This window comes from Octopus bimaculoides, chromosome 6, assembly GCF_046866305.1.
Source record: "Octopus bimaculoides isolate indiv1 chromosome 6, ASM4686630v1, whole genome shotgun sequence".
NCBI classification, from domain to species: Eukaryota; Metazoa; Mollusca; class Cephalopoda; order Octopoda; family Octopodidae; genus Octopus; species Octopus bimaculoides.
This window is the reverse complement of record NC_142933.1, coordinates 110,299,151-110,326,650: the sequence shown is the minus strand read 5'-3', so window position 1 is coordinate 110,326,650 and position 27,500 is coordinate 110,299,151. Positions and strand designations below refer to the sequence as shown.

General features: G+C 39.5%; 1 protein-coding gene across 14 annotated transcripts in view; it reads left to right on the top strand.

Moving 5' to 3' along the window:
• The window catches only part of LOC106879617 (uncharacterized), a 253,865-nt gene that overhangs the window by 76,615 nt on the left and 149,750 nt on the right, over positions 1-27,500 (top strand). For 11 of the 14 annotated variants that reach the window (XM_089354433.1, XM_089354431.1, XM_089354426.1 and 8 more), the window contains exon 2: positions 21,294-21,338. In XM_089354433.1, coding sequence (XP_089210559.1) covers positions 21,294-21,338 — 45 coding nt within the window. Of the gene's footprint in view, positions 1-13,667; positions 14,800-21,293; positions 21,339-27,500 lie in introns of those variants that run through there. The other 3 variants (XM_089354424.1, XM_089354429.1, XM_089354417.1) reach the window with 3 other exon arrangements.

Here is a 27,500-nt window from a genome sequence, read left to right as displayed (position 1 = left end):
TATATTTGCACATAGATTCACGTGTGCATATACACAAATATTTATATAAACATTTACACACACACAAAACACGCAAGACCCCCTCCCCCCCGCCACATACACACGCACATTTTAGGTACACCTGAACGTTATCAGTAACATCGATCAGATGTGTGTCCTTGAGCAAGTTAATTTACTCTACTATTGTCAGACTTGCTAAGAAGTTGACGATGATGGTGATGGTGCTGGTAAAGAAAAAAATGGCGAAACTGAAACGTGAACGAGGTTACCTTAACCTTAACTTTTCTCATTTGAGAGAAATTTAGTTTGACGTTGGAATCGGGGTTTAATAATGTCGTGGCTGTCGTCTGTGATGGAAATAGAGATAACCAACCATTGAGGTTGAGAATGAAAGGAACGAAAATATACCTACACACACACACTCAGAACACCAACCCTTCTCTTCCTCACACATACACACACACACACAACTGCATACTCATACATCGTTGAGTGTGTGATATTTATTCTAAGAACGCGTTTGTGTAATAATAATAATAATAATAATGATGATGATGATGATGGTAGGTGGAAAGGCTGCCTGCTGCAGTCGTTGCAACCATTTCGCCTGTGCTGTAAGACAAGCTTTTATGACCAGACAACAATCATGAAACGGTGAGGGGCAAATCAACACTGACCCATTGCTTACCAACACCCAACAATAAAGAGCTGGGTGGGGTTTTTTTACGCTTATTTATTTATTTATGTTTATTTATATAAAAGACTTTATTGACAAAATTTATTAGTTTTCTTCTCTGTACATTTTTTTTTATTTTTACTCTTCTTGTCTGAAATGGTTCTAACTTATTGAGATTTGTGGCATAAATTTTTATTCTCTGAAAATAAATTGTCGCCAAGGGAAAAAAAGATATGTATGTATGTTTATTTGTGTGCGTGTATGTATGTATGTATGTTAATTTGTGTGCGTGTGTGTATATTTATTTGTTTGTGTATATATATATATATATATATATATATATATATGAATGCATATCTGTATATGTGTATATATATATATATATATATATATATATATATTTGTGTGTGTGTGTGTGTATGTATATTTGTGTGTGTGTGTGTATGTATATTTGTGTGTGTGTGTGTGTGTATGTATATTTGTGTGTGTGTGGGCATGAATGTATTTGTGTATATATGTGTATGCATATTTATATATATGTATGTATATATATATATATATATGTATGTTTATTTGTGTGTGTATGTATGCTTGTGTGTGTGTGTGGGGGGGGCATGAATTGTGTGTGTATATATATATGTGCATGCACATTTGTATGTGTATGTATATTTATATATATGTGTGTGTCTGTGTATACAAACACAGTGTGTTAAAACACCTCCATCCGCCACCATTTAACTTTATTTTTTCCTCTTGTCCTTTTTTTTAAAAATTATTTTCTTTATCCTCTTCCTATTCCTCTCCATTTAATCTCCTCTCTCTTATTCCTCTCATTTCTACGCGTTATACACCCAGGCAGAGATTTATCATACATGGCTACATGGCTACGTTCGTATTTCTTTATGAAGTGGGTTTGTGACCCTGCCTGTATCTATAAATCACTTATGTGGCTGCATCTCTAGGTTTCGGCATTTTCATATGTATATTCAGGAATTATTTAAAAGAAAAAAAAGAAGAAAAGAAAAGGCAGCAAGACCAAACGTGTAAAGAGGTAGCATACATATAATAGAATGGCCTGAGTAAACAGAGCTTCTGTCCTTCTCTTGTTCCAGTCATTAGACTGTGGCCATACTGGAGCACCGCATTGAAGAATTTTTTGTCGAATGTACTCGTACTTATTTTTTGTAAGCCTGGTACTTATTCTATCGGTCTATTTTGCCGAACCGCTAAGTTTCGGGAACGTAAACACAGCTACACCGGTTGTCAAATGGTGGACTCTCGCTCTCTCTCTCTCTGTCTCTGTGTTTCTCTCTGTGTTTCTCTCTCTGTGTTTCTCTCTCTCTGTTTCTCTCTCTGTCTCTCTCTCTCTTTCTCTCTCTCCCCCTCTCCCCCTCTCTCTCTGTATAAGCTCTGTATGGCAGTCGTTAGATCGTAGGACGGAACGGTGGTTGTTCCGGTTGTCTACCCACTGAATTCAAGTCACGCTGAGGTCCACTTTGTCTTTCATCCTTTCGGTGGTCGATAAGTAAAGTACCGGTTTTGCCCTGGATCCGATTCCTTGCTGTCTGTACTTTTTCTGTCTTCTGAAAGAAATCGTCTAAAGTCAGAGTTGGAGAGGGATAGACTCAGTTAATAAAAAAGCAGTAGTATTAGTACGGGGGGGGGGGGGCATGCGCTGTAGTAGCACGTCGCTGCGTCCACTATGTATTGGTGATTCCCTACTCCTGACGAGTGACACCATTGCACCACTCAGGCGGGATCTTTTTTAAAACGGGGGCCACATTTTTCATTAATGTTTTACGTAGTGTTTTTGGTAGCGAAAGACTTTCAAACTTCGTATACTTATCTATTTTGTGTTATAGAACAGAAAAATATTTTTATATTCGAATTTATTTCATGTAAAAAATTCTTATTTCGATAATTTCAACCAATCACTGACAAGTATTCAATTGTTTACATTTACTCCTTTGGCTGATTAAGCGGTGTAAAGCGTATTTAATCTCCATACCTTCGTTTTATTTGCTTTTTTCATTTTAAATTTGCTTTAACCCTAACCCTAACCGTAGGGTTAGGGTTAATTGTTTCAGAATCGTTTGTTTATGTAGTCGGCACTTAATGTATATCGGCTGAATGGACGTCAGTGATTGGTTGAAATTACAGAAATACGACAACTTTAACATGGAATAATTTATGGATTTCTTTTTTTTTTAAGAAGACTAAGAGAAAAAGATGTTTTATATGACATTCTACCAGTGTTCCAAGTTTCAAAGTGTTTCGTTAATGAAAAATGTGGCCCCCGTTTTAAAAAAGATCCCTCAGGCGATGACCCACCAACCATGGGTCTGATTTTGGGTTGTCATTACTGGTGAGGGTTTTCCGAGGTTGGGAAGTGCAAATCCTACCTCAACCTCTTTCAGTCGCCTTTTACGATACATAAAGCAAACGTTGGGTCCATTCTTTGACACGCCGGTCCTCACACAGCATTTGAGCAATGTGAAATGAAGTGTTTTGCTCGAGAACATAATACACTGTCCGGTCTGGGGATCGAACCTACGATCTGATGATCGTGAGAGCAACTCCCTGGACCACGCGCCTTCACTATGAGCGTTTGTGTAACAACTAAAACTCCATATATTAATTAGAGGATTACTAACAAGAATGGCCACTAACTCTCGAGAAACATCCTTTCTGCTCCGAACCTCACGACTAGTCACTGAGATGCTCTACAAGATAACGCGAGAGCGACATCTCTTTCTGGATGTTGCTTTCCTGAGTAGGACTTAATTTCCATTTAGATCGCATTTGGAAGCATAGCTCTAGGTTTGGAAGTGGTTTTCCAGTAAATGTTAAACGGTAAATTAAATGATTGTTATTTCTTTGTAACGTTTATGTGATAATTTACCAGTAAAATGGGATGGGCCACATTTTTCATTAACGAAACACTTTGAAACTTGGAACACTGGTAGAATGTGTCATATAAAACATCTTTTTCTCTTAGTCTTCTTAAAAAAAAAGAAGAAATCCATAAATTATTCCATGTTAAAGTTGTCGTATTTCTGTAATTTCAACCAATGACTGACGTCCATTCAGCCGATATACATTAAGTGCCGACTACATAAACAAACGATTCTGAAACAATTAACTCTAACCCTAACCCTAACTTTAGGGTTAGGGTTAAAGCAAATTTAAAATGAAAAAAGCAAATAAAACGAAGGTATGGAGATTAAATACACTTTACATCGCTTAATCAGCCAAGGAGTAAATGTAAACAACTGAATACTTGTCAGTGATTGGTTGAAATTATCGAAATAAGACAATTTTTTACATGAAATAAATTCGAATACAAAAATATTTTTCTGTTCTATAACACAAAATAGATAAGTATACGAAGTTTGAAAGTCTTTCGGTACCAAAAACACTACGTAAAACATTAATGAAAAATGTGGCCCCCGTTTTAAAAAAGATCCGTAAAATGTATCATCAGGTGTGTTTTTCTTCGTCGTTTTCATCTAATTTATTCATTTTGTGATGCAGTAAAACTGCTTTCACACAACTAGCAGTTTGTAATAAAGAAACCAAGTTAACATTGAGTTAGGTTTTGGTAACTGGAAGTTACAGAGATAACAGTAATACACTGGGATCTCGGCCTCTCTGACCTCAAAAATCCGTTACTCCGTCTTGTCTCGTCCTAGGCTTGCTGATTAGTGAGGTTCAACTTGGGGGTTCATCATACACCTATCTGTATACACATATATACACAAAATTATCAAAATATTATCAACATATTTCTAGGAGGGAGTTTTATCCTTCAAACCCCATTCTCCATTTCCTACATAATTTTATGTTTTTTTCGATGGTGATATTTTCCATATATATATATAAATGTTTTCCCATATAATATTTTACTTTTTGAAACTCCGACAAAACTATAAGATGCTACCCAAGCACTCAACTACGAGTGCAATGTATCTAATAGCAGAAACAGTGGTAAGCTAATGAAAGTCATTACATAATTTCTAGCTGTCTTGTCATTTATTTAACACATACACACACACATTAGCTATTTCTTCATCCTGTTTTCACACTAGTAGCTAGGAATCCGGACATGGCGGACTTCATCTGTCGTGGCTGTTGAATGGAAAGACAGAGTCTATGACAGCGTCTGCTGAAAATCGCTATGTAGAAAACCAAAACTTCGATACAAGCATGAATGCATGGTGTAGAATTAGTCCCCGCTGTACGTTTGTACGTACGTACGTTCGTTCTCTTTCTCTTTTTAACTTCGAATCAATTTTGACAGGCCACCTGCTTGATATCAAGGTTGTGAAGGAAAGCCTCGTGTTTGTTCATCATTCTTTAAATCATAGAAAGGTCTTGCAGATTTTTATAGTTCCAGATATCGTGATCATTTATAGTGTATGAATTAAGGATTTGCGTTCTCTCCCCAAGAACCCAAGTTCAGCCAAATATTCCTCCAGACGGGTTGGTATGTATCACGTTGCTCCAATAATAGGTAAATGTATTCATGAACGTGTGTGCGTTTGAATGTATGTGTATGCATGCATCTATATGTGTTTGTATGAATGTATATGTTTATGCTTTTATTTGGACGAAGCTGAGTCTGTGTGCGAAGTAAAAATAATTAAGACATGCAAAACAAAGACAAACAGACAAGGACAAAAAATAAAAATAAAAAAGGAAAAGAATATTGTCCTTAATTGTATTTCTTATTGTATATCTGTGGTTGTTAAACATGACTTTTGATGTTAGGGACACCATGGTGAGACATTCGGAGAGATTTCCCCTCCCTCTCTCTCAACCTCCCTCTCTCTCAACCTCCCTCTCTCTCAACCTCCCTCTCTCTCAACCTCCCTCTCTCTCAACCTCCCTCTCTCTCAACCTCCCTCTCTCTCAACCTCCCTCTCTCTCAACCTCCCTCTCTCTCAACCTCCCTCTCTCTCTCTCAACCTCCCTCTCTCTCTCTCAACCTCCCTCTCTCTCTCAACCTCCCTCTCTCTCTCTCAACCTCCCTCTCTCTCAACCTCCCTCTCTCTTTCCTCTTCTTTCTCTCCTCCTCCTCTCCCTCTCCCTTTTACAAAGAGCGGTTGGTGTGCATTACATCACACAATTGAAATTCTAAGTAGGAAAATATTAGCAAACAGTATGTGTACACTATACTCTATAAAAACAGACGGATGACGATGGAAATAATTGTTCCTCTACAACACAGTTCTGAGCTAAGGACACGGATAGTTTAGAGATTGAGAACAAAAACGAACACGTGGCTGACAACGGCACGTGAATTCCGACGCTAATATCGACACCAAACTCACTGGTCGCCCTGTCTACTATAAAAAAAGCATTAACACTCACCAACATCCCTTCGTCTCGAAGATGAGACTGTGAAGGTCTGAAGGGTCTAGAGACGTTAATGGTGGATTTGAGAATTTATCTTTCCAAAGAAACTGCAAGAAATTCATACGAAAATATGAAATAAAAAAAAACCTTGAATGGAAGTTAAAAATATGAAACAGTCGTGTTTTCAATATAACACACACACACAAACACTAATTCACAAGAGAAATATCAGAGCAATGACTCAACGGTTGAATGTTCAGCTTCTTGTTATGATACAACACCTTCGTCTGTCTCTTTCCCTCTAATCATTTCGCCTTCTCTTCACATGGGAACAAACAGTCTTTCTTAACAAAAGCCAACAACAATATCTATTTTAAAGTTCGTTGGTTATTTGGTGAATTTCTCTCTCAGCTGTTGTCACAGTTTTATAATGGACTCCCTCTCTCTCTCTCTCTCTTTCTCCCCCTCTCTCCAAGTGATGGCTCGCGTAAGTTTGTTGACTTGTCTGTGTGTATTGATAAAGTCTACTGTCGTCAGGCAACAGTTAGTACCAGTAATATGCGTCTGTCGGTTCCACAGTCCGCTCCTACAAATTGTAGCTTTGCGTCATTGTGCGCCCTTCTCACCTTATTTATATTGTTGTTTTGAATTTTGAGCTTAAATCTCGCTGGAGATCGACTTGTTTTATCGGATACAAGAAAATGAAACTTTGTAGTAAAACGCTGTTCATTCGCTCGACTGGACATAATGCTCTGCCTCTAAAACTCTCTAATCTCGTGCCTCCTAACCGTTTAGTTCCGGATTCAGTCCCACTGCGTAGCATGTGTGTGTGTGTGTTTGTGTCTATGTGTGTGTCTGTGTTTGCCCCACCACCACCACCACCACCACCGCCGCCGTTTGATAGTCGGTGTTGGTATGTTTACGTCACTGTAACTTAGTGGTTTGGTAAAAGAAATCCAATAAAATAAGTACCACGCTTTAAAGTAATTAGCTTTAGAGTAATTAGCTTTAAAGTAATTAGCACTGGGATTGATTGGTTTCACTAAACACACTCTCTCCCTCCGTTTGCCTGCCTGCCTCTCTGTCTGTCTGTCTGTCTGTCTGTCTGTCTCACAGATCTCTCTCTCTCTCTCTCTCTCTCACAGAGCTCTCTCTCACAGATCTCTCTCTCTCTCTCACACATCTCTCTCTCTCTCTCACATCTCTCTCTCTCTCTCTCTCTCTCTCTCTCACACACACACAGATCTCTCTCTCTCTCTCACACACACAGATCTCTCTCTCTCTCACACACACAGATCTCTCTCTCTCTCACACACACAGATCTCTCTCTCTCTCACACACACAGATCTCTCTCTCTCTCACACACACAGATCTCTCTCTCTCTCACACACACAGATCTCTCTCTCTCTCACACACACAGATCTCTCTCTCTCTCACACACACAGATCTCTCTCTCTCTCTCACACACACAGATCTCTCTCTCTCTCACACACACAGATCTCTCTCTCTCTCACACACACAGATCTCTCTCTCTCTCACACACAGATCTCTCTCTCTCTCTCACACACACAGATCTCTCTCTCTCTCATACACACAGATCTCTCTCTCTCTCTCACACACACACACACACACACACACACACACACACACACACACACACACACACACACACACAGATCTCTCTCTCTCTCTCTCACTCACACACACACACACACACAGATCTCTCTCTCTCTCACTCACACACACAGATCTCTCTCTTTCTCTCTCTCTCTCTCTCTCTCTCTCTCACACACACACAGATCGTGGCCTTCTACATAGAAATCATTATTAAACAGTTTATGTAACTCCTTTTGTCACCAAATTTCTGTTGAAGGTCATTGTCCTTTGTGTCAATTTTGAAAATAATAAAGAATTTAAATGACTTTGTGATTACTAAATCGATGTTTGGAGCATAAATCAGCATCAAATTCTGATGGAAGGTTTTAAATTTAGACCACTTTAAAACAGAAAATTTGCATCATGGAGCCAGATGCAGTTTTAGGCGGGTTGGTATCAAAAAGGGTTCTAATTTGAGCATCGCTTTCCATTGGGGGCGCTGAGAGATGCAGGCGAGAAATGTCAAGCGACGCTATGAGGGCGCTGAGTGTTTCACAGAATCGTGATTTTTCTTGGAAATCAAATTCTAGCATTAATAATATCTTAAACAAAAGCGGCGAGCTGACAGAAACGTTAGGCACGCCGGGCGAAATGCTTAGCGGTATTTCGTCTGTCTTTACGTTCTGAGTTCAAATTCCGCCGAGGTCGACTTTGCCTTTCATCCTTTCGGGGTCGATAAATTAAGTACCAGTTACGCACTGGGGTTGATGTAATCGACTTAATCCCTTTGTCTGTCCTTGTTTGTCCCCTCTATGTTTAGCCCCTTGTGGGCAATAAAGAAATAGGTATTTCGTCTGTCTTTACGTTCTGAGTTCAAATTCCGCCGAGGTCGACTTTGCCTTTCATCCTTTCAGGGTCGATCTATTAAGCACCAGTTACATACTGTGGTCGATCTAATCAACTGGCCCCTTCCCTAAAATTTCGGGTCTTGTGCCTGGAGTAGAAAAGAATAATATTTTAAACACATTTTCTAAAAAAATCTTTGTTGGGTTTAGAATAATATGATTTGAATTTTGGGTTTATCTGTGAATACAAAACCTGACTGTCGATGCATGGAGTTCCAATGTCCGCAGTTTCTTAGAAATCTAAATTAGGAAATATATTCTTTTATTTGTTTCAGTCAATTGACTGCGGCCATGCTGGAGCACCGCCTTTAGTCGAACAAATCGACCGCAGGACTTGTTCTTTGAAAGCCTAGTACTTATTCTATCACTCTTTTACCGAACCGCTAAGTTACGGGGACATAAACACCAACATCGGTTGTCTGTGTTTGCACACACACACACATTTACTATTTTTTATATATATACATGTGTGTGTGTGTGTGTGTGTGTGTGTGTGTGTGTGTATGTATGTATGTATGTATATATACGATGAGCTTCTTTCAGTTTCCGTCTACCGAATCCGCTCACAAGGCTTTGGTCGGCCCGAGGCTATAGTAGAAAACACTTGCCCAAAGTGCCACGCAGTGGGACTGAACCCGGAACCATATGGCTGGAATGCAAGCTTCTTACCCCACAGCCACTCCTAAATTTCATTTATTAAAATTAAAGTAAAAAATAAAAGGTATTTGTTATATTGTTACATTATTTATCCTCAAGTTTTTTTTTATAAATACTCTTCTTATACGTTATACCCTCTGCATGGCGGGTAACTTTAGAAGAACACTTTTTGTCACCATGCGTAATATCAGGAAATACGGCATACGTACAGTAATTTAACTTTTTATCAAATGTTTTGGTGCTTTATACAAAATGATTAAAATGGATACTTTTAATAGGAAAATATTTATTTCCTTCAAATGAAATACAAATGAAACAATTTTCTCATCTGTGTAACTTTTCCCTTAGCTACTCTCCTCCCCCTCCTCTTCTGTCGTTATCATTCCTTCGCCTTCACTGGTGATAATGTTTCTTTACGCATTGCCTGCCACCAAGCCTAGTATGTACACTCATTCTGTATCTCTTTTACTCCCCCTCTCTCTCCCTCTCTCTATACAATATAAAACGTGACTGGAGCACTAAAAAAAAAAACAACCAACATTTATAGAATCGGTTATTATTATTATTATTATTAAAAAAATGTACGTCAAGTACTGGGGTTGATGATATCGACCTCACCCCACAAAATAACTGGACTCATACCTAAATCAGAAGCTATTATTAATTAATTATTTGATGTTCTGTAGTTAAATACATGATCGTTCATTTTGAAGCTCCCCGCCCCCACGTTATCGCTTTTGATCCTTGGAAATGAATAACCACATGGTTCCAGGTTCAGTCCTACTGTGTGTCACCTTTGGCAAGTGTCTTCTACTATAAACTCGGGCCGAGCAAAGCCTTGTGAGTGGATTTGATAGACGGAAACTACGAGAAGCCTGTCATATACATACGTGTGTGTATGTGTGTGTGTGTCCACCACCACTTGCCAACTGGTGTGTTTACGTGCCCGTAACTTAGCGGCTCGGCAAATGAAGTCCGATAGAATAAGTATTAGGTTTTTTTTTAAAAATCAATGCTGAAGATGATTCATCCAACTAAAAATTCTTCAAGATGGTGCCCCAGCATGGCCACAGTGAAAGGTAAATTTAAAAAAAACAAAAACGGTGGGAATCGCTTGTAGAATTGTAGACGCGAAAAGAGGCGCCGTGCTACGAAACAGACCCAATGATATAAGGTATTAGAATGCAGAAACAGTAACGGACAAAATACGTTTGTGTTTTTATCTTCTGACGAGTTTAGTAAATTTATCGAATACGGTCTCACTACCGCCAAAAGCCCCACTCAATAGAGACACGATATTTATTGTTATTTACACATCTGCTGAAAGTCAGCAACCGAGGCGAAAGACATTCAATCACCATCGATCTGATCCTATGGACAGTTTACATGTGATCGGTGTAATCATACGGTGGAACCATAGTGTAATTGATGAATGTTCAAATAGAAGCGGGCTAAGTTTTCCTAGATTTACTATGTAAAGTCGAAATTTTTCATTCTTGCACCTACTTTAGCTCCTAAATCTGATCTCTGAAGGGTCAGGTGCTTAAAAAAAATCTCATCTCTTTACTGGACAGTATCTACTCCTCTCGGTTACTTTCTCTACATGTTCTGCTACCTATTTAATTATAACAACGCCAAAGAAAACAAGCAAAGTACAACGTCTCGCTCAGAGATAATGCGAAACGAGTGCTACAGATTTGAAATCACTTTCTCAGGCGTCACCTCTCAATGAAAACAAATCCTGACACTAAGACATTTGGGGACACATCCCTACAAACTCTGCAAATATTTTGTCCCTCAGTATGAGAGAATTTCCTGTGTAAGTTGTCGTCTGTTTACCCACAGACAGGTTGACCTAGATCAGTTAGTTCGCTGCCATCTTTTCACAAAGTTTATTTGTATGCATAAATGTGTTGTATGTATAATTTGTAAGAAAGCTTTTTTATAGTTGAAGGCCTACATACATTTTCAGTGTGCAATTCCCATTAAAAAAGATTTTTTATTTTGATGCAAACAATGAGGTTATAAATTTGATAAGGAATATTTAAAGTCGTTCTTTGAAATGGAAAGCAATCATCAGATAAATACGTTTGTGCTTCGTTGAATCTTTACCGCTCTGCTGTGTTGTGTCCCACATCAGTTTATGGCGATGTAACAGGTGTATGCGTGTGTGTTTGTGTGCTCTCTCTCTTTCTCTCTCTTTCTCTTTCTCTCTCTTTCTCTTCTCTCTCTCTCTTCTCTTTCTCTCTCTTTCTCTCTCTTTCTCTTTCTCTCTCTTTCTCTTTCTCTCTCTTCTCTTTCTCTCTCTCTCTGTCACACACACACACACACACACACACACACACACACACACACACGCATCTATAAATATGCGCGTGTGTGTATTAAGAGGGAGGCGAGCTTATTATTTCTTCTGTTTATTCAGCCAAGTATTAACAATTCAAAGTCACTTCTACATCATTGTGAGCGAGACAAGATGGATGCCAAGCAAAGCGAGGCTTCAGAGGGTAATTACGGTAAATGTGTGTTCATTAAATGGATCGCAGGTTGAGATTGTGAAAGAAAAACGAAAGCTCTTTGTCATCGTTGACATTTCCATCTCCTGCCTAATAAAACTCTGCCGTCTCTTGGATGAACAAAACTGGGTTCACAATTTTCAGGACAGTCAATTTTTCAGTCTTCCATTATTTTAAAAATCATTTAACTTCATTCTGCCGCTGGTTGTATCCTAGAAGATTTAGTCTCTGTCTTTGATCAGTTATTCTCTTTATTTCTTTCCATCTTTGGTCACATTCTCCCCATTCTCTCTCTCTCTCTCTCTCTCTCTCTATCGTCTCTCTTTCCCACATGTTCTCCTCAAAATGTATTTGAGACATAAATCAAATGATTCCTATCGAAAATGAATTCCGTCTTCGCTTTTTAATGAATCGATTGATTCCCCTACTGACTCATCCCCACCCCCAATGCAAACTGATGAAGGGGAAGCGCATAAACCCCTCCTTGGAGTATACTCCACCCCTTTCACACCCTTTTAGCACACAAAAAGGTCTTAACTCGCTACTGCGTGCCAAAGAAACACATGCCATTATGTAAAGTTTTCAATGACCTGTTGTGTGGTACCTATTTACAGCTAGTAGTGGAGGCGCAATGGCCCAGTGGTTAGGGCAGCGGACTCGCGGTCATAGGATCGCGGTTTTGATTCTCAGACCGGGCGTTGTGAGTGTTTATTGAGCGAAAACACCTAAAGCTCCACGAGGCTCCGGCAGGGGATGGTGGCGAACCCTGCTGAACTCTTTCACCACAACTTTCTCTCACTCTTACTTCCTGTTCCTGTTGTACCTGTAATTCAAAGGGTCAGCCTTGTCACACTGTGTCACGCTGAATCTCCCCGAGAACTACGTTAAGGGTACACGTGGCTGTGGAGTGCTCAGCCACTTGCACGTTAATTTCACGAGCAGGCTGTTCCGTTGATCGGATCAACTGGAACCCTCGACGTCGTAAGCTACGGAGTGCCAACAACAACAACAACATTTACAGCTAGTTGGACTGGGGTACTAGAAAGTTAAACGTTGTATTGGAAGACGGCAGTAGCGCTTGCGATGAGGTACGAACCACATATCTTTTAGTTTATAGTTCTATACGCTATCAACTCGGCCACCCATGCTCTTACTAAGCAACTACGTTTGATACCGCGGTACAGACTTTTGTTTTTGTCACGGGGATCAACAGATTTCACCAAGGGGACTTCATAAAGCAAAAATCGACATCATTGGTGTCAACAATGGCGTTTGTTACATTACATCAAGGTATTAGAACAACCAGGGAAGTGGTTTGTACCGTCATCTTGACTTTGTTGTTGTTATTTAAACCAAAATGCTCAGCGGCATTTCATTTGTCTTTACGTTCCGAGTTCAAATTCCGCCGAGGTCGACTTTGCCTTTCACCCTTTCACGGTCGATGAAATAAATACCAGTCGAGTACTGGAGTCGATGTATCGACCGTTCCCCTCCTCCGAACTTTCTGGCCTGGTGCCTATAATAGAAAGGATTATTATTATTATTATTATTATTTTGTTTTCATTGAAGTATGGTCGGAAAGTCAAGTAGTAGAAATAATGATATATTGAATGAATAGAAGAAAACGGAGAATGTTTTATAGAAATTTCACTCTTTCTTAGCAAACCAGCGTGACGAAGGTTGCCTTCTTTGAATTAATCATTATTATCTAAAATAGAACGAACGAACTCACAGCTTAGATAGCTCGCTCTCTCTCTCTCTCTCTCTCTCTCTCTCACACAGATACGCGCGCGCGCGCACTTAAGCGTTCAGTTTTCTGTCGCTTCATCTCTCCCTCCCTCTCGGTACTTCCCTCTCGCACTCTTTCATTCCTCCTCTTCCTGCACCCCCACCGCTATAAACCCTATCTACTGTTCTCCCTCCGCCCCCCTCTCTCTCTCTCTCTCTCTCCCCCTCTCTCTTCAACAAGTAATGACGTTCAATGGCCTCTAATACAGGAGATGGCCGCCAAGACAACAACTCTCCCATCTTGCTTACGACTACTTTCACACAATGCTATATACAGACGTATTTAACGTAGCTACAGTTTGAAGTCTCATCTCTCTCTCACTGTCGGCTGGAAAACAATAACAATAATTACGGCTACAAAACACCAACAAAAGCTGAAATGTATCCGCGCGCGCGTATGTGTGTGTATGTGCGGAGAGGGGGCGGATAGGCCATTGATATAAAGGCATTTGTTGATTGGGTCATTTAGTTTCTCCCAAATTAACATTAGTTATTTTCCAGGGAAGTTAAAGCCTTTCATAATTTAACACGGAGACGCGAGGCTTTAGCCGTGTTCGTTGCATGGAATTGGCCAAAAGAAATCTACGGACGTGTTCTGCAGCAATCGAAAACAAACCACTGTTAACACGCAAATAATTAGTGTGTGTGTGTGTGTGTATTCTTTTTTTTTTCTTTCACTTGTTTCGGTCATTAGATTGCGACCATGCTGGGGCACCACCTAGAAGAATGTTTTCTTTGTTTTGTCGAACGAATGGATTAATCCCCTTCACATTTTAAAAACCTGGTACTTATTCTATCGGTCTTTTGCTGAACTGCTAATCAAGGGATGTAAACATACCAACACCGGTTGCCAAGCGGTGGTGCACACACACATACACACACACACACTCACACACACACACATGTATATAGATATACGGCGGGCTTCTTTCAGTTTCCGTCTACCAAATCCACTCACAAGGCTTTGGTCGACCCGGGGTTATAGTAGAAGACAGTTACCTAAGGTGTCACGCAATGGGACTGAACCCGGGACCGTGTAGTTGGCTAGCAAACTTCTTACCATACAGCCAGTATAAATGCTGGTTGGTTGGTTTGTCAAGTCGCGCTTTACATCCCATAGAGAGGAAGAGGAGGAGGTAGTGTAAAAGAGGTTCAGAATGAGTGCACATACTAGGCTTGATGGTGAGCAATGAGTAAAGAAAAACTACTTACACAGTGGGATAGAAAGAACCATACAGATACAGAAAGAAGAGAGGAAATAAACGACGGAGCAGACATTTATTTTCTTGAATTTTATTTAAAGGTAATAAATATAATTCTTTTGAAAATTAGTTTTCATTTCATCACTTTGTACCAGCACCAAGAAATTTGGTAAAAATGAAATTATATTTGTTGTATGTATGTCATGTTTCTTGATATTACCCCAAGGTGGCAAAACTATATTTTAAAATTACTCCTCATAATAATTCGCATACAGAGGTTTCAAACGACCACCTTAAAAAGAAAATAAAAATATTATACATAAAGGAATAAGCAGGAGAAGAGGAGACACATAGGACAGAAAATCGCAAGAAGAGGTCACAGTATGTGCGACGAAAGAACTTTGACCCCCGAAAGGATGAAAGGCAAAGTCGACCTCGGCGGAATTTGATCTCAGACGTAGCAACGGGCGAAATACCGTTAAGCATTTCGTCCTGCGTGCGTGTGTATAATTGGCAAAAGATGACCATCCCCAAGAGTAACGATGTCTGTTTCAACTTAAGATTTCACACCACGAATCTTGCAAAGCGAATACGTAAACTGCGCACGCGCATATATATGCAGGGATGCTGGGATATATACCCTCAGCCACCACCGTATGTCTGCTTCCCTGCGTCTCTTGCTAAATACACCATTCTCTACATAAGCGACATTGTTATGAAAACAGTCGTTCGAAGAAATTAGTCATTTCTTTGATAGGCTTACTCTTTTACTTGTTTCAGTCTTTTGACTGCGGCCATGCTGGAGCACCGCCTTTAGTCGGGCAAATCTACCCCAGGACTTATTCTTTAGAAGCCTAGTACTTATTCTATCAGTCTCTTTGTTGAACCGCTAAGTTACGGGGACATAAACACACCAGCATCGATTGTCAAGCGATGTTGGAGGGACAAACACAGACACACAAACACATACACACATACATATATATATATATATATATATATATATATATACATACATATATACGACGGGCTTCTTTCAGTTTCCGTCTACCAAATCCACTCACAAGGCTTTGGTCGGCCCGAGGCTATAGTAGAAGATACTTGCCCAAGATGCCACGTAGTGGGACTGAACCCGGGACCATGTGGTTGGTAAGCAAGCTACTTACCACACAGCCACTCCTACGCCTACAAAACATTATTATTATTATTATTATTATTATTATTATTATGAAAACATTGCAGCTTATTTTGCTGGGTATAATGGAACGTGTCAGCTGTCCACAACCGGCAGACTAAGGTGACACTCGTTCACTGGTCATGCTTCAAGAACCCTAAGGCGGCGAATTGGCAGAATCGTCAGCACGCCGGTCGAAATACTTGGCGGTATTTTGTCTGTCGTTACGTTCCGAGTTCAAATTCCGCCGAAGATGACTTTGCCCTTCATCCTTTCGGGGTCGATAAATTAAGTACCAGCGACGCACTGGGGTCGATGTAATCGACTAGTTCCCTTCCCTCAAAATTTCAGGCCTTGTGCCTATAGTAGAAACGATTATTATTGTTATAATTATTAATTTTCGTTGTATTAACATCACGAGCAAATAAGTCGTTACTCGCCCAACTCCCCACTCCCACCTCTCTTTCAAATACGCTTAAACAAAAACGACGATGATGATGATGAGGATGATGATGATAATGGAATTCCGTTTTAATAACAACTCTTAAAAGGCCCCAAGTAGGTGTAGTCATGTGTGGCACGTTACTTCAAGTGTGTCGACACGTTGAGCTTCTTATCGTCTCCGTTGTTAGCTCTACATCTGCTACCACATCACTCCTCCTCCTCCTCCATCTATTGCCTTCCCTCCCCCACTTCCTCGGTTCTCTCTCCTCCCCTGGTTGTTTCCTTTGCTGGCTGGCCGGCCGGCCGGCCAACCGGACTGCTTGGTTCATAAATTATTATAATTTCCAACTTTCAAAACAAAATACTATAATTTCTACTGATATTTTATTTGCTGCCGTTTTTTGTTTGTTTATTTTTCGTTCTGTTAGAGAGAGAGAGAGAGAGAGAGAGGGGGAGAGAGAGAGAGAGGGGGAGAGAGAGAGAGAGGGGGAGAGAGAGAGAGAGGTATGGTGATGTAAAGAGGGGAAAAAAATAGAACTCAATACGTGAATACAAGTATATCTTTTTATGAATAGTTTGCCGAAGCAAGAGAGTGACTTAAGGGCTGAGAGTTTTGTCCGTTGGCACTTATATATGGCATGGATGTGTAGCAAGAAGCTTGCTTCCCAACCTCGTGGTTCCGGATTCAGTACCATTGCACCTTGGTCCAGTGTCTTCTACTATAGCCTCAGGCTGATCAAAGCCTTGTGAGTGGATTTGGTTGACGGAAACTGAAGGAAGCCCGTCATGTGTATGTGTGCGCGCGCGCTTGTCCCCACCACCGTTTGACAGCCATAATTTAACGGTTCGGCAAAAGAACCGGTAGAATAAGTGCTAAGCTTAAAAAAAACGTGCTGAGATCGACTCATTCGATTAAAAAATTCTTCAGTGCGGTGTCCCAGCATGGCCGTAGTCTAATGACTGAAGCGAGAAGAAGATAAAAAAAATGATTAAAGGACAAACTATTTGAATAAGAATAAATATATATAAAATGTTAATTTAATTTACCTGAAAATAAGCTGCAGCCGGCAGTTGTTTTCTTTGAAGCACCAGATTTCTTAACGTTTCCGGTAATATGCATTGAGGAAAAAGAAAAACGTGGTCGTCACTTGCAAGCGAGTATGACCTGGTGACACGTACCATACTTTCGTAAATTTTTGTGAGTGCCTGTGGAGTCGTGAATAGATGTAGACGGCTGGGGCGAGTGGGTGGGTAGAGAAGAGAGCTGCACCAGCAGGATTTTCTGTTCTTTCAGTTGAGCTGACAGGAGCAATGTGAAATGCGATACCTTGCTCAAGAATACAATTTCTTTACATGGCCGCCCAGGAATCGAACCCATGACGTTATCACCGTGAGTGAGCTCAGCGCTATAACAACTAGGACACGCGCCACCCTTCATCATATCTCTCTCCCTCACACACACACGACTCTTGGTAATTTTGCGTTCGACCAAAGTTCAGTGTTTATCTTTCCACGAGATCACTAAAATGCCAGTAGTTTAATACGGATTTAATTCATGCCATCCTTCTCTACAAATAAATACCAGTAACATAATATAATGTTGATTCAGTGGGCGACATCCTCTCCTGCAATTAACGCGAGTTTTTGTCCTTTAATCCCAAATCTAGATTATCTGTTTCGGCCACAGGAAAAATATTAATGATTTCAATTTTTGGCACCGCAAGTTCCGGGGAGGCAGTGGAGTCGATTAGATCGACCCCAGTGTTTAAATGGTACTTAATTTATCGGCCTCGAAAGAATATCAAGCAAAGTCGACTCAGAAAGTAACGTCAGACGAAATGTCGCTAAATATTTTGTCCGGTATGCTAACGGTTTTGCAAGCTCGTCGTCTGAGGCGAAATATTAATATTAATAGCCTAGCAACAGATGTTAGTATTTGTGTTTAATATAATTAATCATTAATTATAATTATTCTTTTCTGTCAACTGATGGACAAATCGGGAGAGAACTTGTGACATTTATTTTTTATCACAAAGAATGGACGTACAAAACTTGCATTAAATATTGCTATGAGTTTTCTTCATAGTAATTTGTCGGCCACCATTTGTCGTCGGCCGCCATTTGTCGTTGTCTTTTTTCACCATTTGTCGTCGTCTTTTTTCACCATTTGTCGTTGGCCACCATTTGTAGTCGTCTTTTTTCACCATTTGTAGTCGTCTTTTTTTCAATAACCTCGTGTTTCCTTCAAATGATAAATGCAGCATATTTTGTCTCTTAAATGTTCTCGCAAACATTTATCTCACCCAACATTATATGTATAGGCAGATACAAATAACACGTGTATGTGTGTGCATAGATTTGTTTATGGATGTGTGTATGGATGTATGTATAGTGTACACACGCATTTTCGTAGAGAGAACCATGATAGAAGAAGGATAAGCTGGGTGCAATCGGGATATCTTCAACAACTATGAACCCTTATTAAGTGCTCATGGATAAAGGCCATGTTGGAACACCACCTTGTAGAACGAATCGACTCGAGTACATTTTTTTTCTTTTAAAGCCTAGTGCTTATTCTATCGGCCCTTTTTGCCGAACCACTAGATTAAGGGGATGTAAACACAGCAACATCAGTTGTCAAACGGTGGGACACACACATATACGACGGGCTTTTTTCAGTTTCTGTCTTCCAAATCCACTCACAAGGCTTTGGTTGGCCCGAGGAAGACGCTTGCTCAAGGTACCACGCAGTGGAACTGAACTCAGGATCATGTGGTTGGGAAGCAAACTTACATAAATCTGCTGTAGGTTTTTAATCAACTCTATACAGTTGTCTTTTTCGTCTTTTCAATATCCGCCATCACCGCCATTTTCATTAACCTCTTCTTTTGGATCGTTATCAACTTTTTCATCTTAATCGGTTTCTCCGACTCCTTTTCGTCTTCATTCTCCCCTTCCACCCTTTTTTCTTTTCTTTCTTCTTCGCTCAAACCTCCGCCCTCTCTCTCTCGCTCTCTTCTCTATTTAGTGTTTCTTTCTCTCTCTCTCTTCTCTATTTAGTGTTTCTTTCTCTCTCTCTCTTCTCTATTTAGTGTTTCTTTCTCTCTCTCTCGCCCATGTCCCTACTTTCTCCTCCTTCCTTTCTTTTCTCCTTTTCCCATTTGTTGTTTTTGTTTGCTTTCAACGTTCCACTTGACTCTTACTCAATTACTTAAGCTTTCCACACACACACACACACACACACACACATGCCTGTGTGTGTGTGTGTGTGTTTGTTTGTGGTTTATAAAGACGAGAAAAACCACTCAATATAGATTATTCTTTTATTCCAGTCATTTGACTGCGGTCATGCTGGAGCACCACCTTAAGGGGTTTTAGTCGAACAAATTGACCCCAGGACTTATTCTTTGTAAGCTTAGTACTTATTCTATCGGTTTCTTTTGCCGAACCGCTAAGTTACGGGGACATAAACACACCAACATCGGTTGTCAAACGATGTTGGGCAGGGTGGGGGACAAACACAGACACACAAATATACATATAAAAGAATTTTTAAGGGAGACAGTACTCCGTGTATAGTACAACTGGTTTTTTTTATGTGCTCGTTTATGAGCTAAGGAGTAATAAAAATTATTTGTAGAAGATAAAAATTTTCAGTTGTCAGTACTTTACGTCCGAGAGACGAAATCGTGCTTACAGTGATTTATAAGACTTGGATGGGGTACATGTTTATATCAAAAATACAAATAATAAAAAATAAGAAACAGTAAAAAGATATAATAGAAATGATAAGATATAAAATGTAAATGAAGTAAGATATAAGAACATGGGGAGGCGCAATGGCCCAGTGGTTAGGGTAGCGGACTCGCGGTCATAGGATCGCGGTTTCGATTCCCGGACCCGGCGTTGTGAGTGTTTATTGAGCGAAAACACCTAAAAGCTCTACGAGGCTCCAGCAGGGGATGGTGGCGAACCCTGCTGTACTCTTTCACCACAACTTTCTCTCACTCTTACTTCCTGTTTCTGTTGTGCCTGTAATCCAAAAGGTCTGCCTTGTCACACTCTGTGTCACGCTGAATATCCCCGAGAACTACGTTAAGGGTACATGTGTCTGTGGAGTGCTCAGCCACTTGCACGTTAATTTCACGAGCAGGCTGTTCCGTTGATCGGATCAACTGGAACTCTCGACGTCAACGGAACAGCATGTTCGTGAAATTAACGTGCAAGTGGCTGAGCACTCCACAGACACGTGTACCCTTAACGTAGTTCTCGGAATATTCAGCGTGACACAGTGTGACAAGGCTGACCTTTTGGATTACAGGCACAACAGAAACAGGAAATAAGAGTGAGAGAAAGTTGTGGTGAAAGAGTAGAGCAGGGTTCACCACAATCTCCTGCCGGAGCCTCGTAGAGCTTTAGGTGTTTCCGCTCAATAAACACTCACAACGCCCGGTTTGGGAATCGAAACCGCGATCCCACACACGTGAGTCCGCTGCCCTAACCACTGGGCCATTGTGCCTCCACTCGCTACTACATATGCGCACACATACAGGCATACGCGCGCAATTATATATATATATGGGGGGGGGGGTGGCAGTTTATGTTCAGTTATAGTAAAAACAATAACAAGAATATTGACAGTGACTTCGAAATATTGGCCAGTTAAGCCATCGTCCGACGATGGTGTAACTGGCGGAAACTTCGAAGTTACTATCAGTAATATTCTTGTTTAAGAATATATATATATATATATATATATATATATATACATATATATAAGTTTTGTCCAATTTCCTGTTGTCCACCAGGACGTTGTTATATAAACAAGAGAACAGGACTTGCTGCAGGTTGTAATATGATCCCTTGTTTGATGTTGTCTTACCGTAATTAGCTTTAGTTTGATGTATTCCGTTGGATTTAATGTGATTTAGTTTTAATTTCTTCCTGTTTTTTTTTTCTTTTTTCTTCTCATTTTAGATTTCAATCGGAAAAAAAGTCCTGATGCATCCACACAAGATCAAAGTAAGTACATTATATTCTATGCCGTGTTTTGGTTGGCTCCTCCCCTCAGTAAATGCCTTGTCGCCATTTTGGATAATTTGTTTCGTTTCTGTTTTTCTCTGAGACGATAAACTCTTAAACCCTCCAGCTTATTCAATCGCAACTAAACAAACATTAAACTTGGATTGTCTTACGTTTCTCTTTACCCTCGCTCCTTCTTTAATGCCCCACCCTATATTTCTAAAACAAAAATTGTGAAAAAAATTAATAAAATGGTAATTTCGCTTGGAAAAAAGAAATTTGCTATTGATTTTTAAATATTTTTACAAATTTTAAAATGCAGTCAGGCTTAAAAAAAGAACAACCATTAAAATATTGCTATTTCATTGTAGTTATTGACAATATTCTAATAGCCCATTTGCCAAATTACATTGTTAATGTTGCTATTACATTGATAATAAAAGACAGAAGGTACCTAAAATGGTTAGGAATTAACCCTTTGACAAAAAATTTTTCAAAGTTGGTATGGCTTTAATAATAATAATAATAATAATAATAATAATAATAACAATTGTAAGTTAAGTTCATTCAGGGAGAAGGGTATCGGAAGTGCCTTTTATATTTGCAAACTCTCCCAGACTGGTGAGATTAATGCGGCTGATGCCAAGCCTGAACGCTTATGGTTCAAGTCAATGGTTACGGGCAAAACGTGGGCTGGGAGTGAACTCGCGTTAAATACACTCATACACTAGATGTGGTTGTTTGCTTCAACCTGCATTGAATTGATCTAAAGGCATTCGGTCGACCCATCCATAACCATCATGCCTTTATTGTACTCTTGTCTTTATATAACAAGACAGTGTACGAATTTGAAGAAGATTTCGCTGCTATTTTTAGCGGCGATCTTATAATGCTCGCCGCTCGTTACTTTGGTGATGCTAAAGAACCAGTTTTGAATAATAAACCTATAAATATGGCTTATAGTACATAATGGCTATAAAACGAAACACTTAGCAATCATTATATCTGTCCTTCGGGAGACTCTAAGCTATACAAAACTTCCACAATTCCAAATTAAACGAGAAAAAAATAAAGAAAATGACCTATGTCATTATCCGTTGTGCTACTCTGTCAGCCTCTGAAAAAACTCGACTAATATTGCTATTCGACCATAACTGGTTTTCTTTGCCCACAAATTACACTCTGTAATTATATATCCTTGAGAAAAGCGAATTGCTTTTAAGCTTGGCCTTTCTACGCAGTGTTGTTTCTTCTCTCTACTCAGGTTTGTCTTCTAATAGAGATATTTTAAATGTTGGGCGAGACTGTTATGTAAAACAGACTCGTAAATATATATTGATATATTTATATATATATATATAGATATAGATATATATAGGTCAACAACCGGTGAGACAGTTACACCCAACTGCGGTGTTATATCGAATAGCTTCAGGATGGAAATATTTATAAACATCTTATCGATATGTTCTGCTGAGTTGCTTTGATTGTATTTAAGCAGATGTAGCCATCTGCTTTATTTTTTTAAGACTGCAGTCTTTTCCTTCAGTTTCTCTCTCTTTCTCTCTTTCTCTCTCTCTCTCCTTCTCACCAAACTTAGTAATTATTTATGCAATAGCTCGCATTTTATCAACGATTTCCGTGTATAATAATTATGGTTTCAAATTTTGGCACAAGGCCAGCAATTTCGGGGGCGGGGTAAGTCGATTACATCCACCCCAGTGATCAACTGGTACTTATTTTATCGACACTGAAAAGATGAAAGGCAAAGTTGACCACGGCAAGATTTGAACTCAGAACGTAAAGATGGACGAATCACCGCTAAGCATTTCGTCCAGTGTGCTAACCATTCTGCCAACTCGCCGCCTTCTTTATAATAATAATAATAATAATAGTAATAATAATAATAATAATAATAATATCTTGATATGAGAACACTATGTCGCGCACATATGGTTGTGATGCATGTGCCTGGTGTACCCTAATCAGACAGGTAGTCATGATGGATATTTTGGGCTTCATATATTTGTACCCCAGTGTCACTTTGATGGCCTGTGCTGCTCTCTCACTCAATAATAATAATAATAATAATTTCTATTAAAGGCACAAGGCCTGAAATTTGGGGTAATAATAATAATAATAATAATAATATTTTCTTTACTAATCATTAAAGGTTCACAAAAAGTAAACAGGATGGTACATAGGATTACCTGAAAGAGTGTTTAATGAAGAAAATAAATTCCAAACAACGAATAATTCCCTTAGAAAAGATAGACTTCCGGGGGTCATTCGTGGGATTAACTTACAAAAGAAAACAAGGTCACCTTGACCACGAAAGCAAGTGCCTTGTTGTACATGTTGCTCTCCTTCAATCTATAGGCACGTGATTAGATTGGGACCGTTCACACGGATCATCCTTGGTATATTCACCCACCTTTCAGCCTATTTGCTGGGAGTCAGTACTTCCTTTGTCCGCCCTCACTTTCCTTTTCAAGTGGAACTTGAAGAGATTAATGGTGGTGGCGGGGCTTGACCAAAGAGGAAAGTGTCTGTCTTCATCCCTTTTAAATCTGGTCAGTTTAGGTAAAGAGGCCAGTCGATTGCATAACCTCCAGTACTTGAATGGTACTTCATTTTATCGTTCCTGAAAAGAATGAATGGCAAAGTTGGCCTCGACAGGATTCGTGCATTGTTTGTTTTTCATTTCCTTGAGAGTCTCCATAAACTAAACAACCGGCTATATATTGGAGTCAGTTCACTTGACTAAATCACCAATCACCCCATTGAAAAAAAAAAAAAAAAATCTGTTATGAACGGTATGTATTTGCAAAGGGTTACAGGATGAACCTCTTCACGAACCGAACCCGCGACTAACTCTTGGTTGTAATTGTTTTAAATAACTCGATAATTCTTGTGGTAAAGTCACAAACCGTATGAATGTCGCAATTTCCGTTCCTTTTTATCCTGAAAATAAATAAGTACACTCATATATTGATGGATATTTCTGGTCACAAACGGTGACGTAACTGGTTTTTTAAAAACATTACTGCAGTAAATAAATAACTGTAAAGGGTAATTTTTAACGCATTTTACAGCAATTTAATACGATTGAGAACAGCATAAACATCACGTTCTGTTATATCTCCTCTTCAGGGTTTAACTGAAATTAACCAATATATATGATGTCAGGGATTTATTTTAAATCATTGCTTTCAGGTAATATTTATCTCAGTAAAAAAACACTTATAATAATATATATCACCCCTTCTTTATCTGATTTCCTTATTCCATGTTTATGTGCACCGAGACACTGGATTTGAGGCTCTTCATTTTTCTTATCAACATTTCCAGGTATTTTTAAAAATGTGATTTGAAAACGCCTATCTTTATCCTTCCCTGATATGTTATCTAATGGACCGCCATGTTTGATCAGTGTACAACTCTTGGTTTTTAATCTGTTCTCTGCCTGTAAACCTACTTCGTTTATCAGCAGCTACACTAAGTACACACACACACACACTTAATAAATGGCTTTGTGATGTCACACAGTATGTACCTCGGTGGATTTTCATTGGCAGGGTCGCTACATCCTGTACGGAACCGAGTATTTAAATAAATATCTGTTTTAAGAAGAGAACACGTAACTCCAGTTATATTCAGTCTCTGGCAGAAAGTCTGCAAAATCTTGAAAACGCGTTAGTTTCTCGTGTCTTTTCATTATTTTCGATTTGAACCTCAACAATTTTCGCAAATTGTTTCTCTACAGTCGGTGCATGCGTAGCTGCTTGCCTAGCAATCACATGTCTTTCATTTCGATTCTGCTTCGCTGCGGCACCTTGCTCCTCGACTCCATACTTTGTGTGTTTAGCAAAATTCCAGTTAATTTTCTTAGGCTACCCGTACACCCAACTCTATTTAACCGGGTTCTATATTTCTTTATTTTTACAACAGCAATGGTTGCCTTCATAATGCTGTGAGCAGAATATATTGTACATATATATCTTTTACTTGTTTCACTCATTAGACTGCAGCCATCCTGGAGCACCGCCTTCAAGAATTTTTAGTCGAATGAATCGACCCCGGTAATTTTTTTCTTAAGCCCGGTATATATTCTACCGGTTCTCTTCTGCCGGACTGCTAAGTTACAGGGACGTAAACACACCAACACTGGTTGTCAAGCGGTGGCAGGCACAAACACAGGCACACACACACACACATACAGTTTCCATCTACCATATCCACTCACAAGGTGCCATGCTGTGAGACTGAACCATGTGGTTGGGAAGCAAGCTACTTACCATGCAGCCACACTCGCGCCTGTATGTACAATATGTAATAGATATGTATGATATATATACACATATAATATAATTATATATATTTTATATAAATAAATGTGAAACACAGACATAAGGTACATTTTATTTTTAGACATGTTTTAGCTTCTTCTTTTTATGAAGTTTGTATGTGTGTTTCCATGTTCCCGCTTGAGCCCTTGGAGTTTACATGGAATAACAGAGGTATCCTGAATCTTTCATCAATGTTTCCAGATTTTCACGGTCTCATCTTCTGGACGAAGAGGTGTAGGCGCATGTTGCTTTCCTTTTATTCCGAAATCGCTTTATTCTAAAAATCCGGCTATCATGGTCAAGAAGCATCGTTCACAGACACGGTAATTGTACAGTTCCAAACAAACTGAAAAAAAGAAAAAAATGCTCATGCGGAAAGATGGGGGGAAAAACCCCTTGATAAAAAGATAAACTAACTTATAGAGGTGTTTTCATTACAAGTTTTAAATATGTATGTGTGTGTGTGTGTGTGTGTGTGTGTGCACGCGCATAGACACGCACACAGGGTGACCCAGAAATAAAAAAAGGGCGTTGTTCTGTTTTAAATTCACGATACCTTAGCAATATATATGTATGTATATATATATATATATATATATATATATATATATCGTGGCACTCCGTCGGTTACGACGACGAGGGTTCCAGTTGGTCCGATCAACGGAACAGCCTGCTCGTGAAATGAACGTGCAAGTGGCTGAGCATTCCACAGACACGTGTGGTGAAAGAGTACAGCAGGGTTCGCCACCGCCCCCTGCCTGAGCCTCGTGGAGCTTTAGGTGTTTTCGCTCAATAAACACTCACAACGCCCGTCTGGGAATCGAAACTGCGATCCTACGACCGCGAGTCCACTGCCTTTTAACCACTGGGCCATTGCGTCTCCACACACACACACACACACATATAATGTTTGCGCGCGCGTGGATACGTTAGGTGTGAAAACATCATGTCTTGTAAATTACAAAAAAGTAATTGAAACAAACTTATTAAAATTTCAGGCACTTTTGGGGGACTGTGTGTGTGTGTGTGTGTGTGTGTGTGTGTGTGTGTGTGTGTGTGTGTGTGTGTGTGTGTGTGTGTGTGTGTGTGTGAGAAAGACAGATGGAGATGGATGGACACTCACATATATGTGTGTGTGTGTGCATTATACATACACACACAAGCTATATGTAAGTCAAGAGATATCAAACAACCGTCGATTTGTTATATATCTATAAATCTAGTCTGGTGTAGCCGGGTACACTATCACCTTGGAAGCCGCCGTCGCCGCTTAAATGGCTCTGTTCCTATTGAGAATATATGTTGAGTGAGTTTCTTTTCATCAGAAATGGGATGTAGACTTTCATCTCCTTTTCTTATGTTTGCTCTGTGAAATGTTTGTGTGATAGTTTTTGCGCCATCTCGTCTTCAACTCTTGCCTTCGTTTTTACTGATTCAAACGAACACGTTTGCCTCGCTAGGCGTGGGAACCATTACGGAATGTGGAGTTTATGGGATCATTCAATTCATTTCTTTAAAAACATGTTGACTCAAGGCTCCTGTTTATGTGACTGCGTTTGCTGCTGATTTCTTGTTCACTTGTTCCTTTTCTTCCTTCACTCTTTTCTAGGACAGGCACAAACTATGCTTATATCAACACACACACACACAAATCAATACTTGCACGAATATATAAATATATACACACACACATCTATATATATATATATATATATGAATGTAAGCATATATATATAACCCGAGATAGTAACCTTTTGTTAGCGAAACTGAGCAACTTTCAACCAATCCCAACAGGATAAACACACACACACAC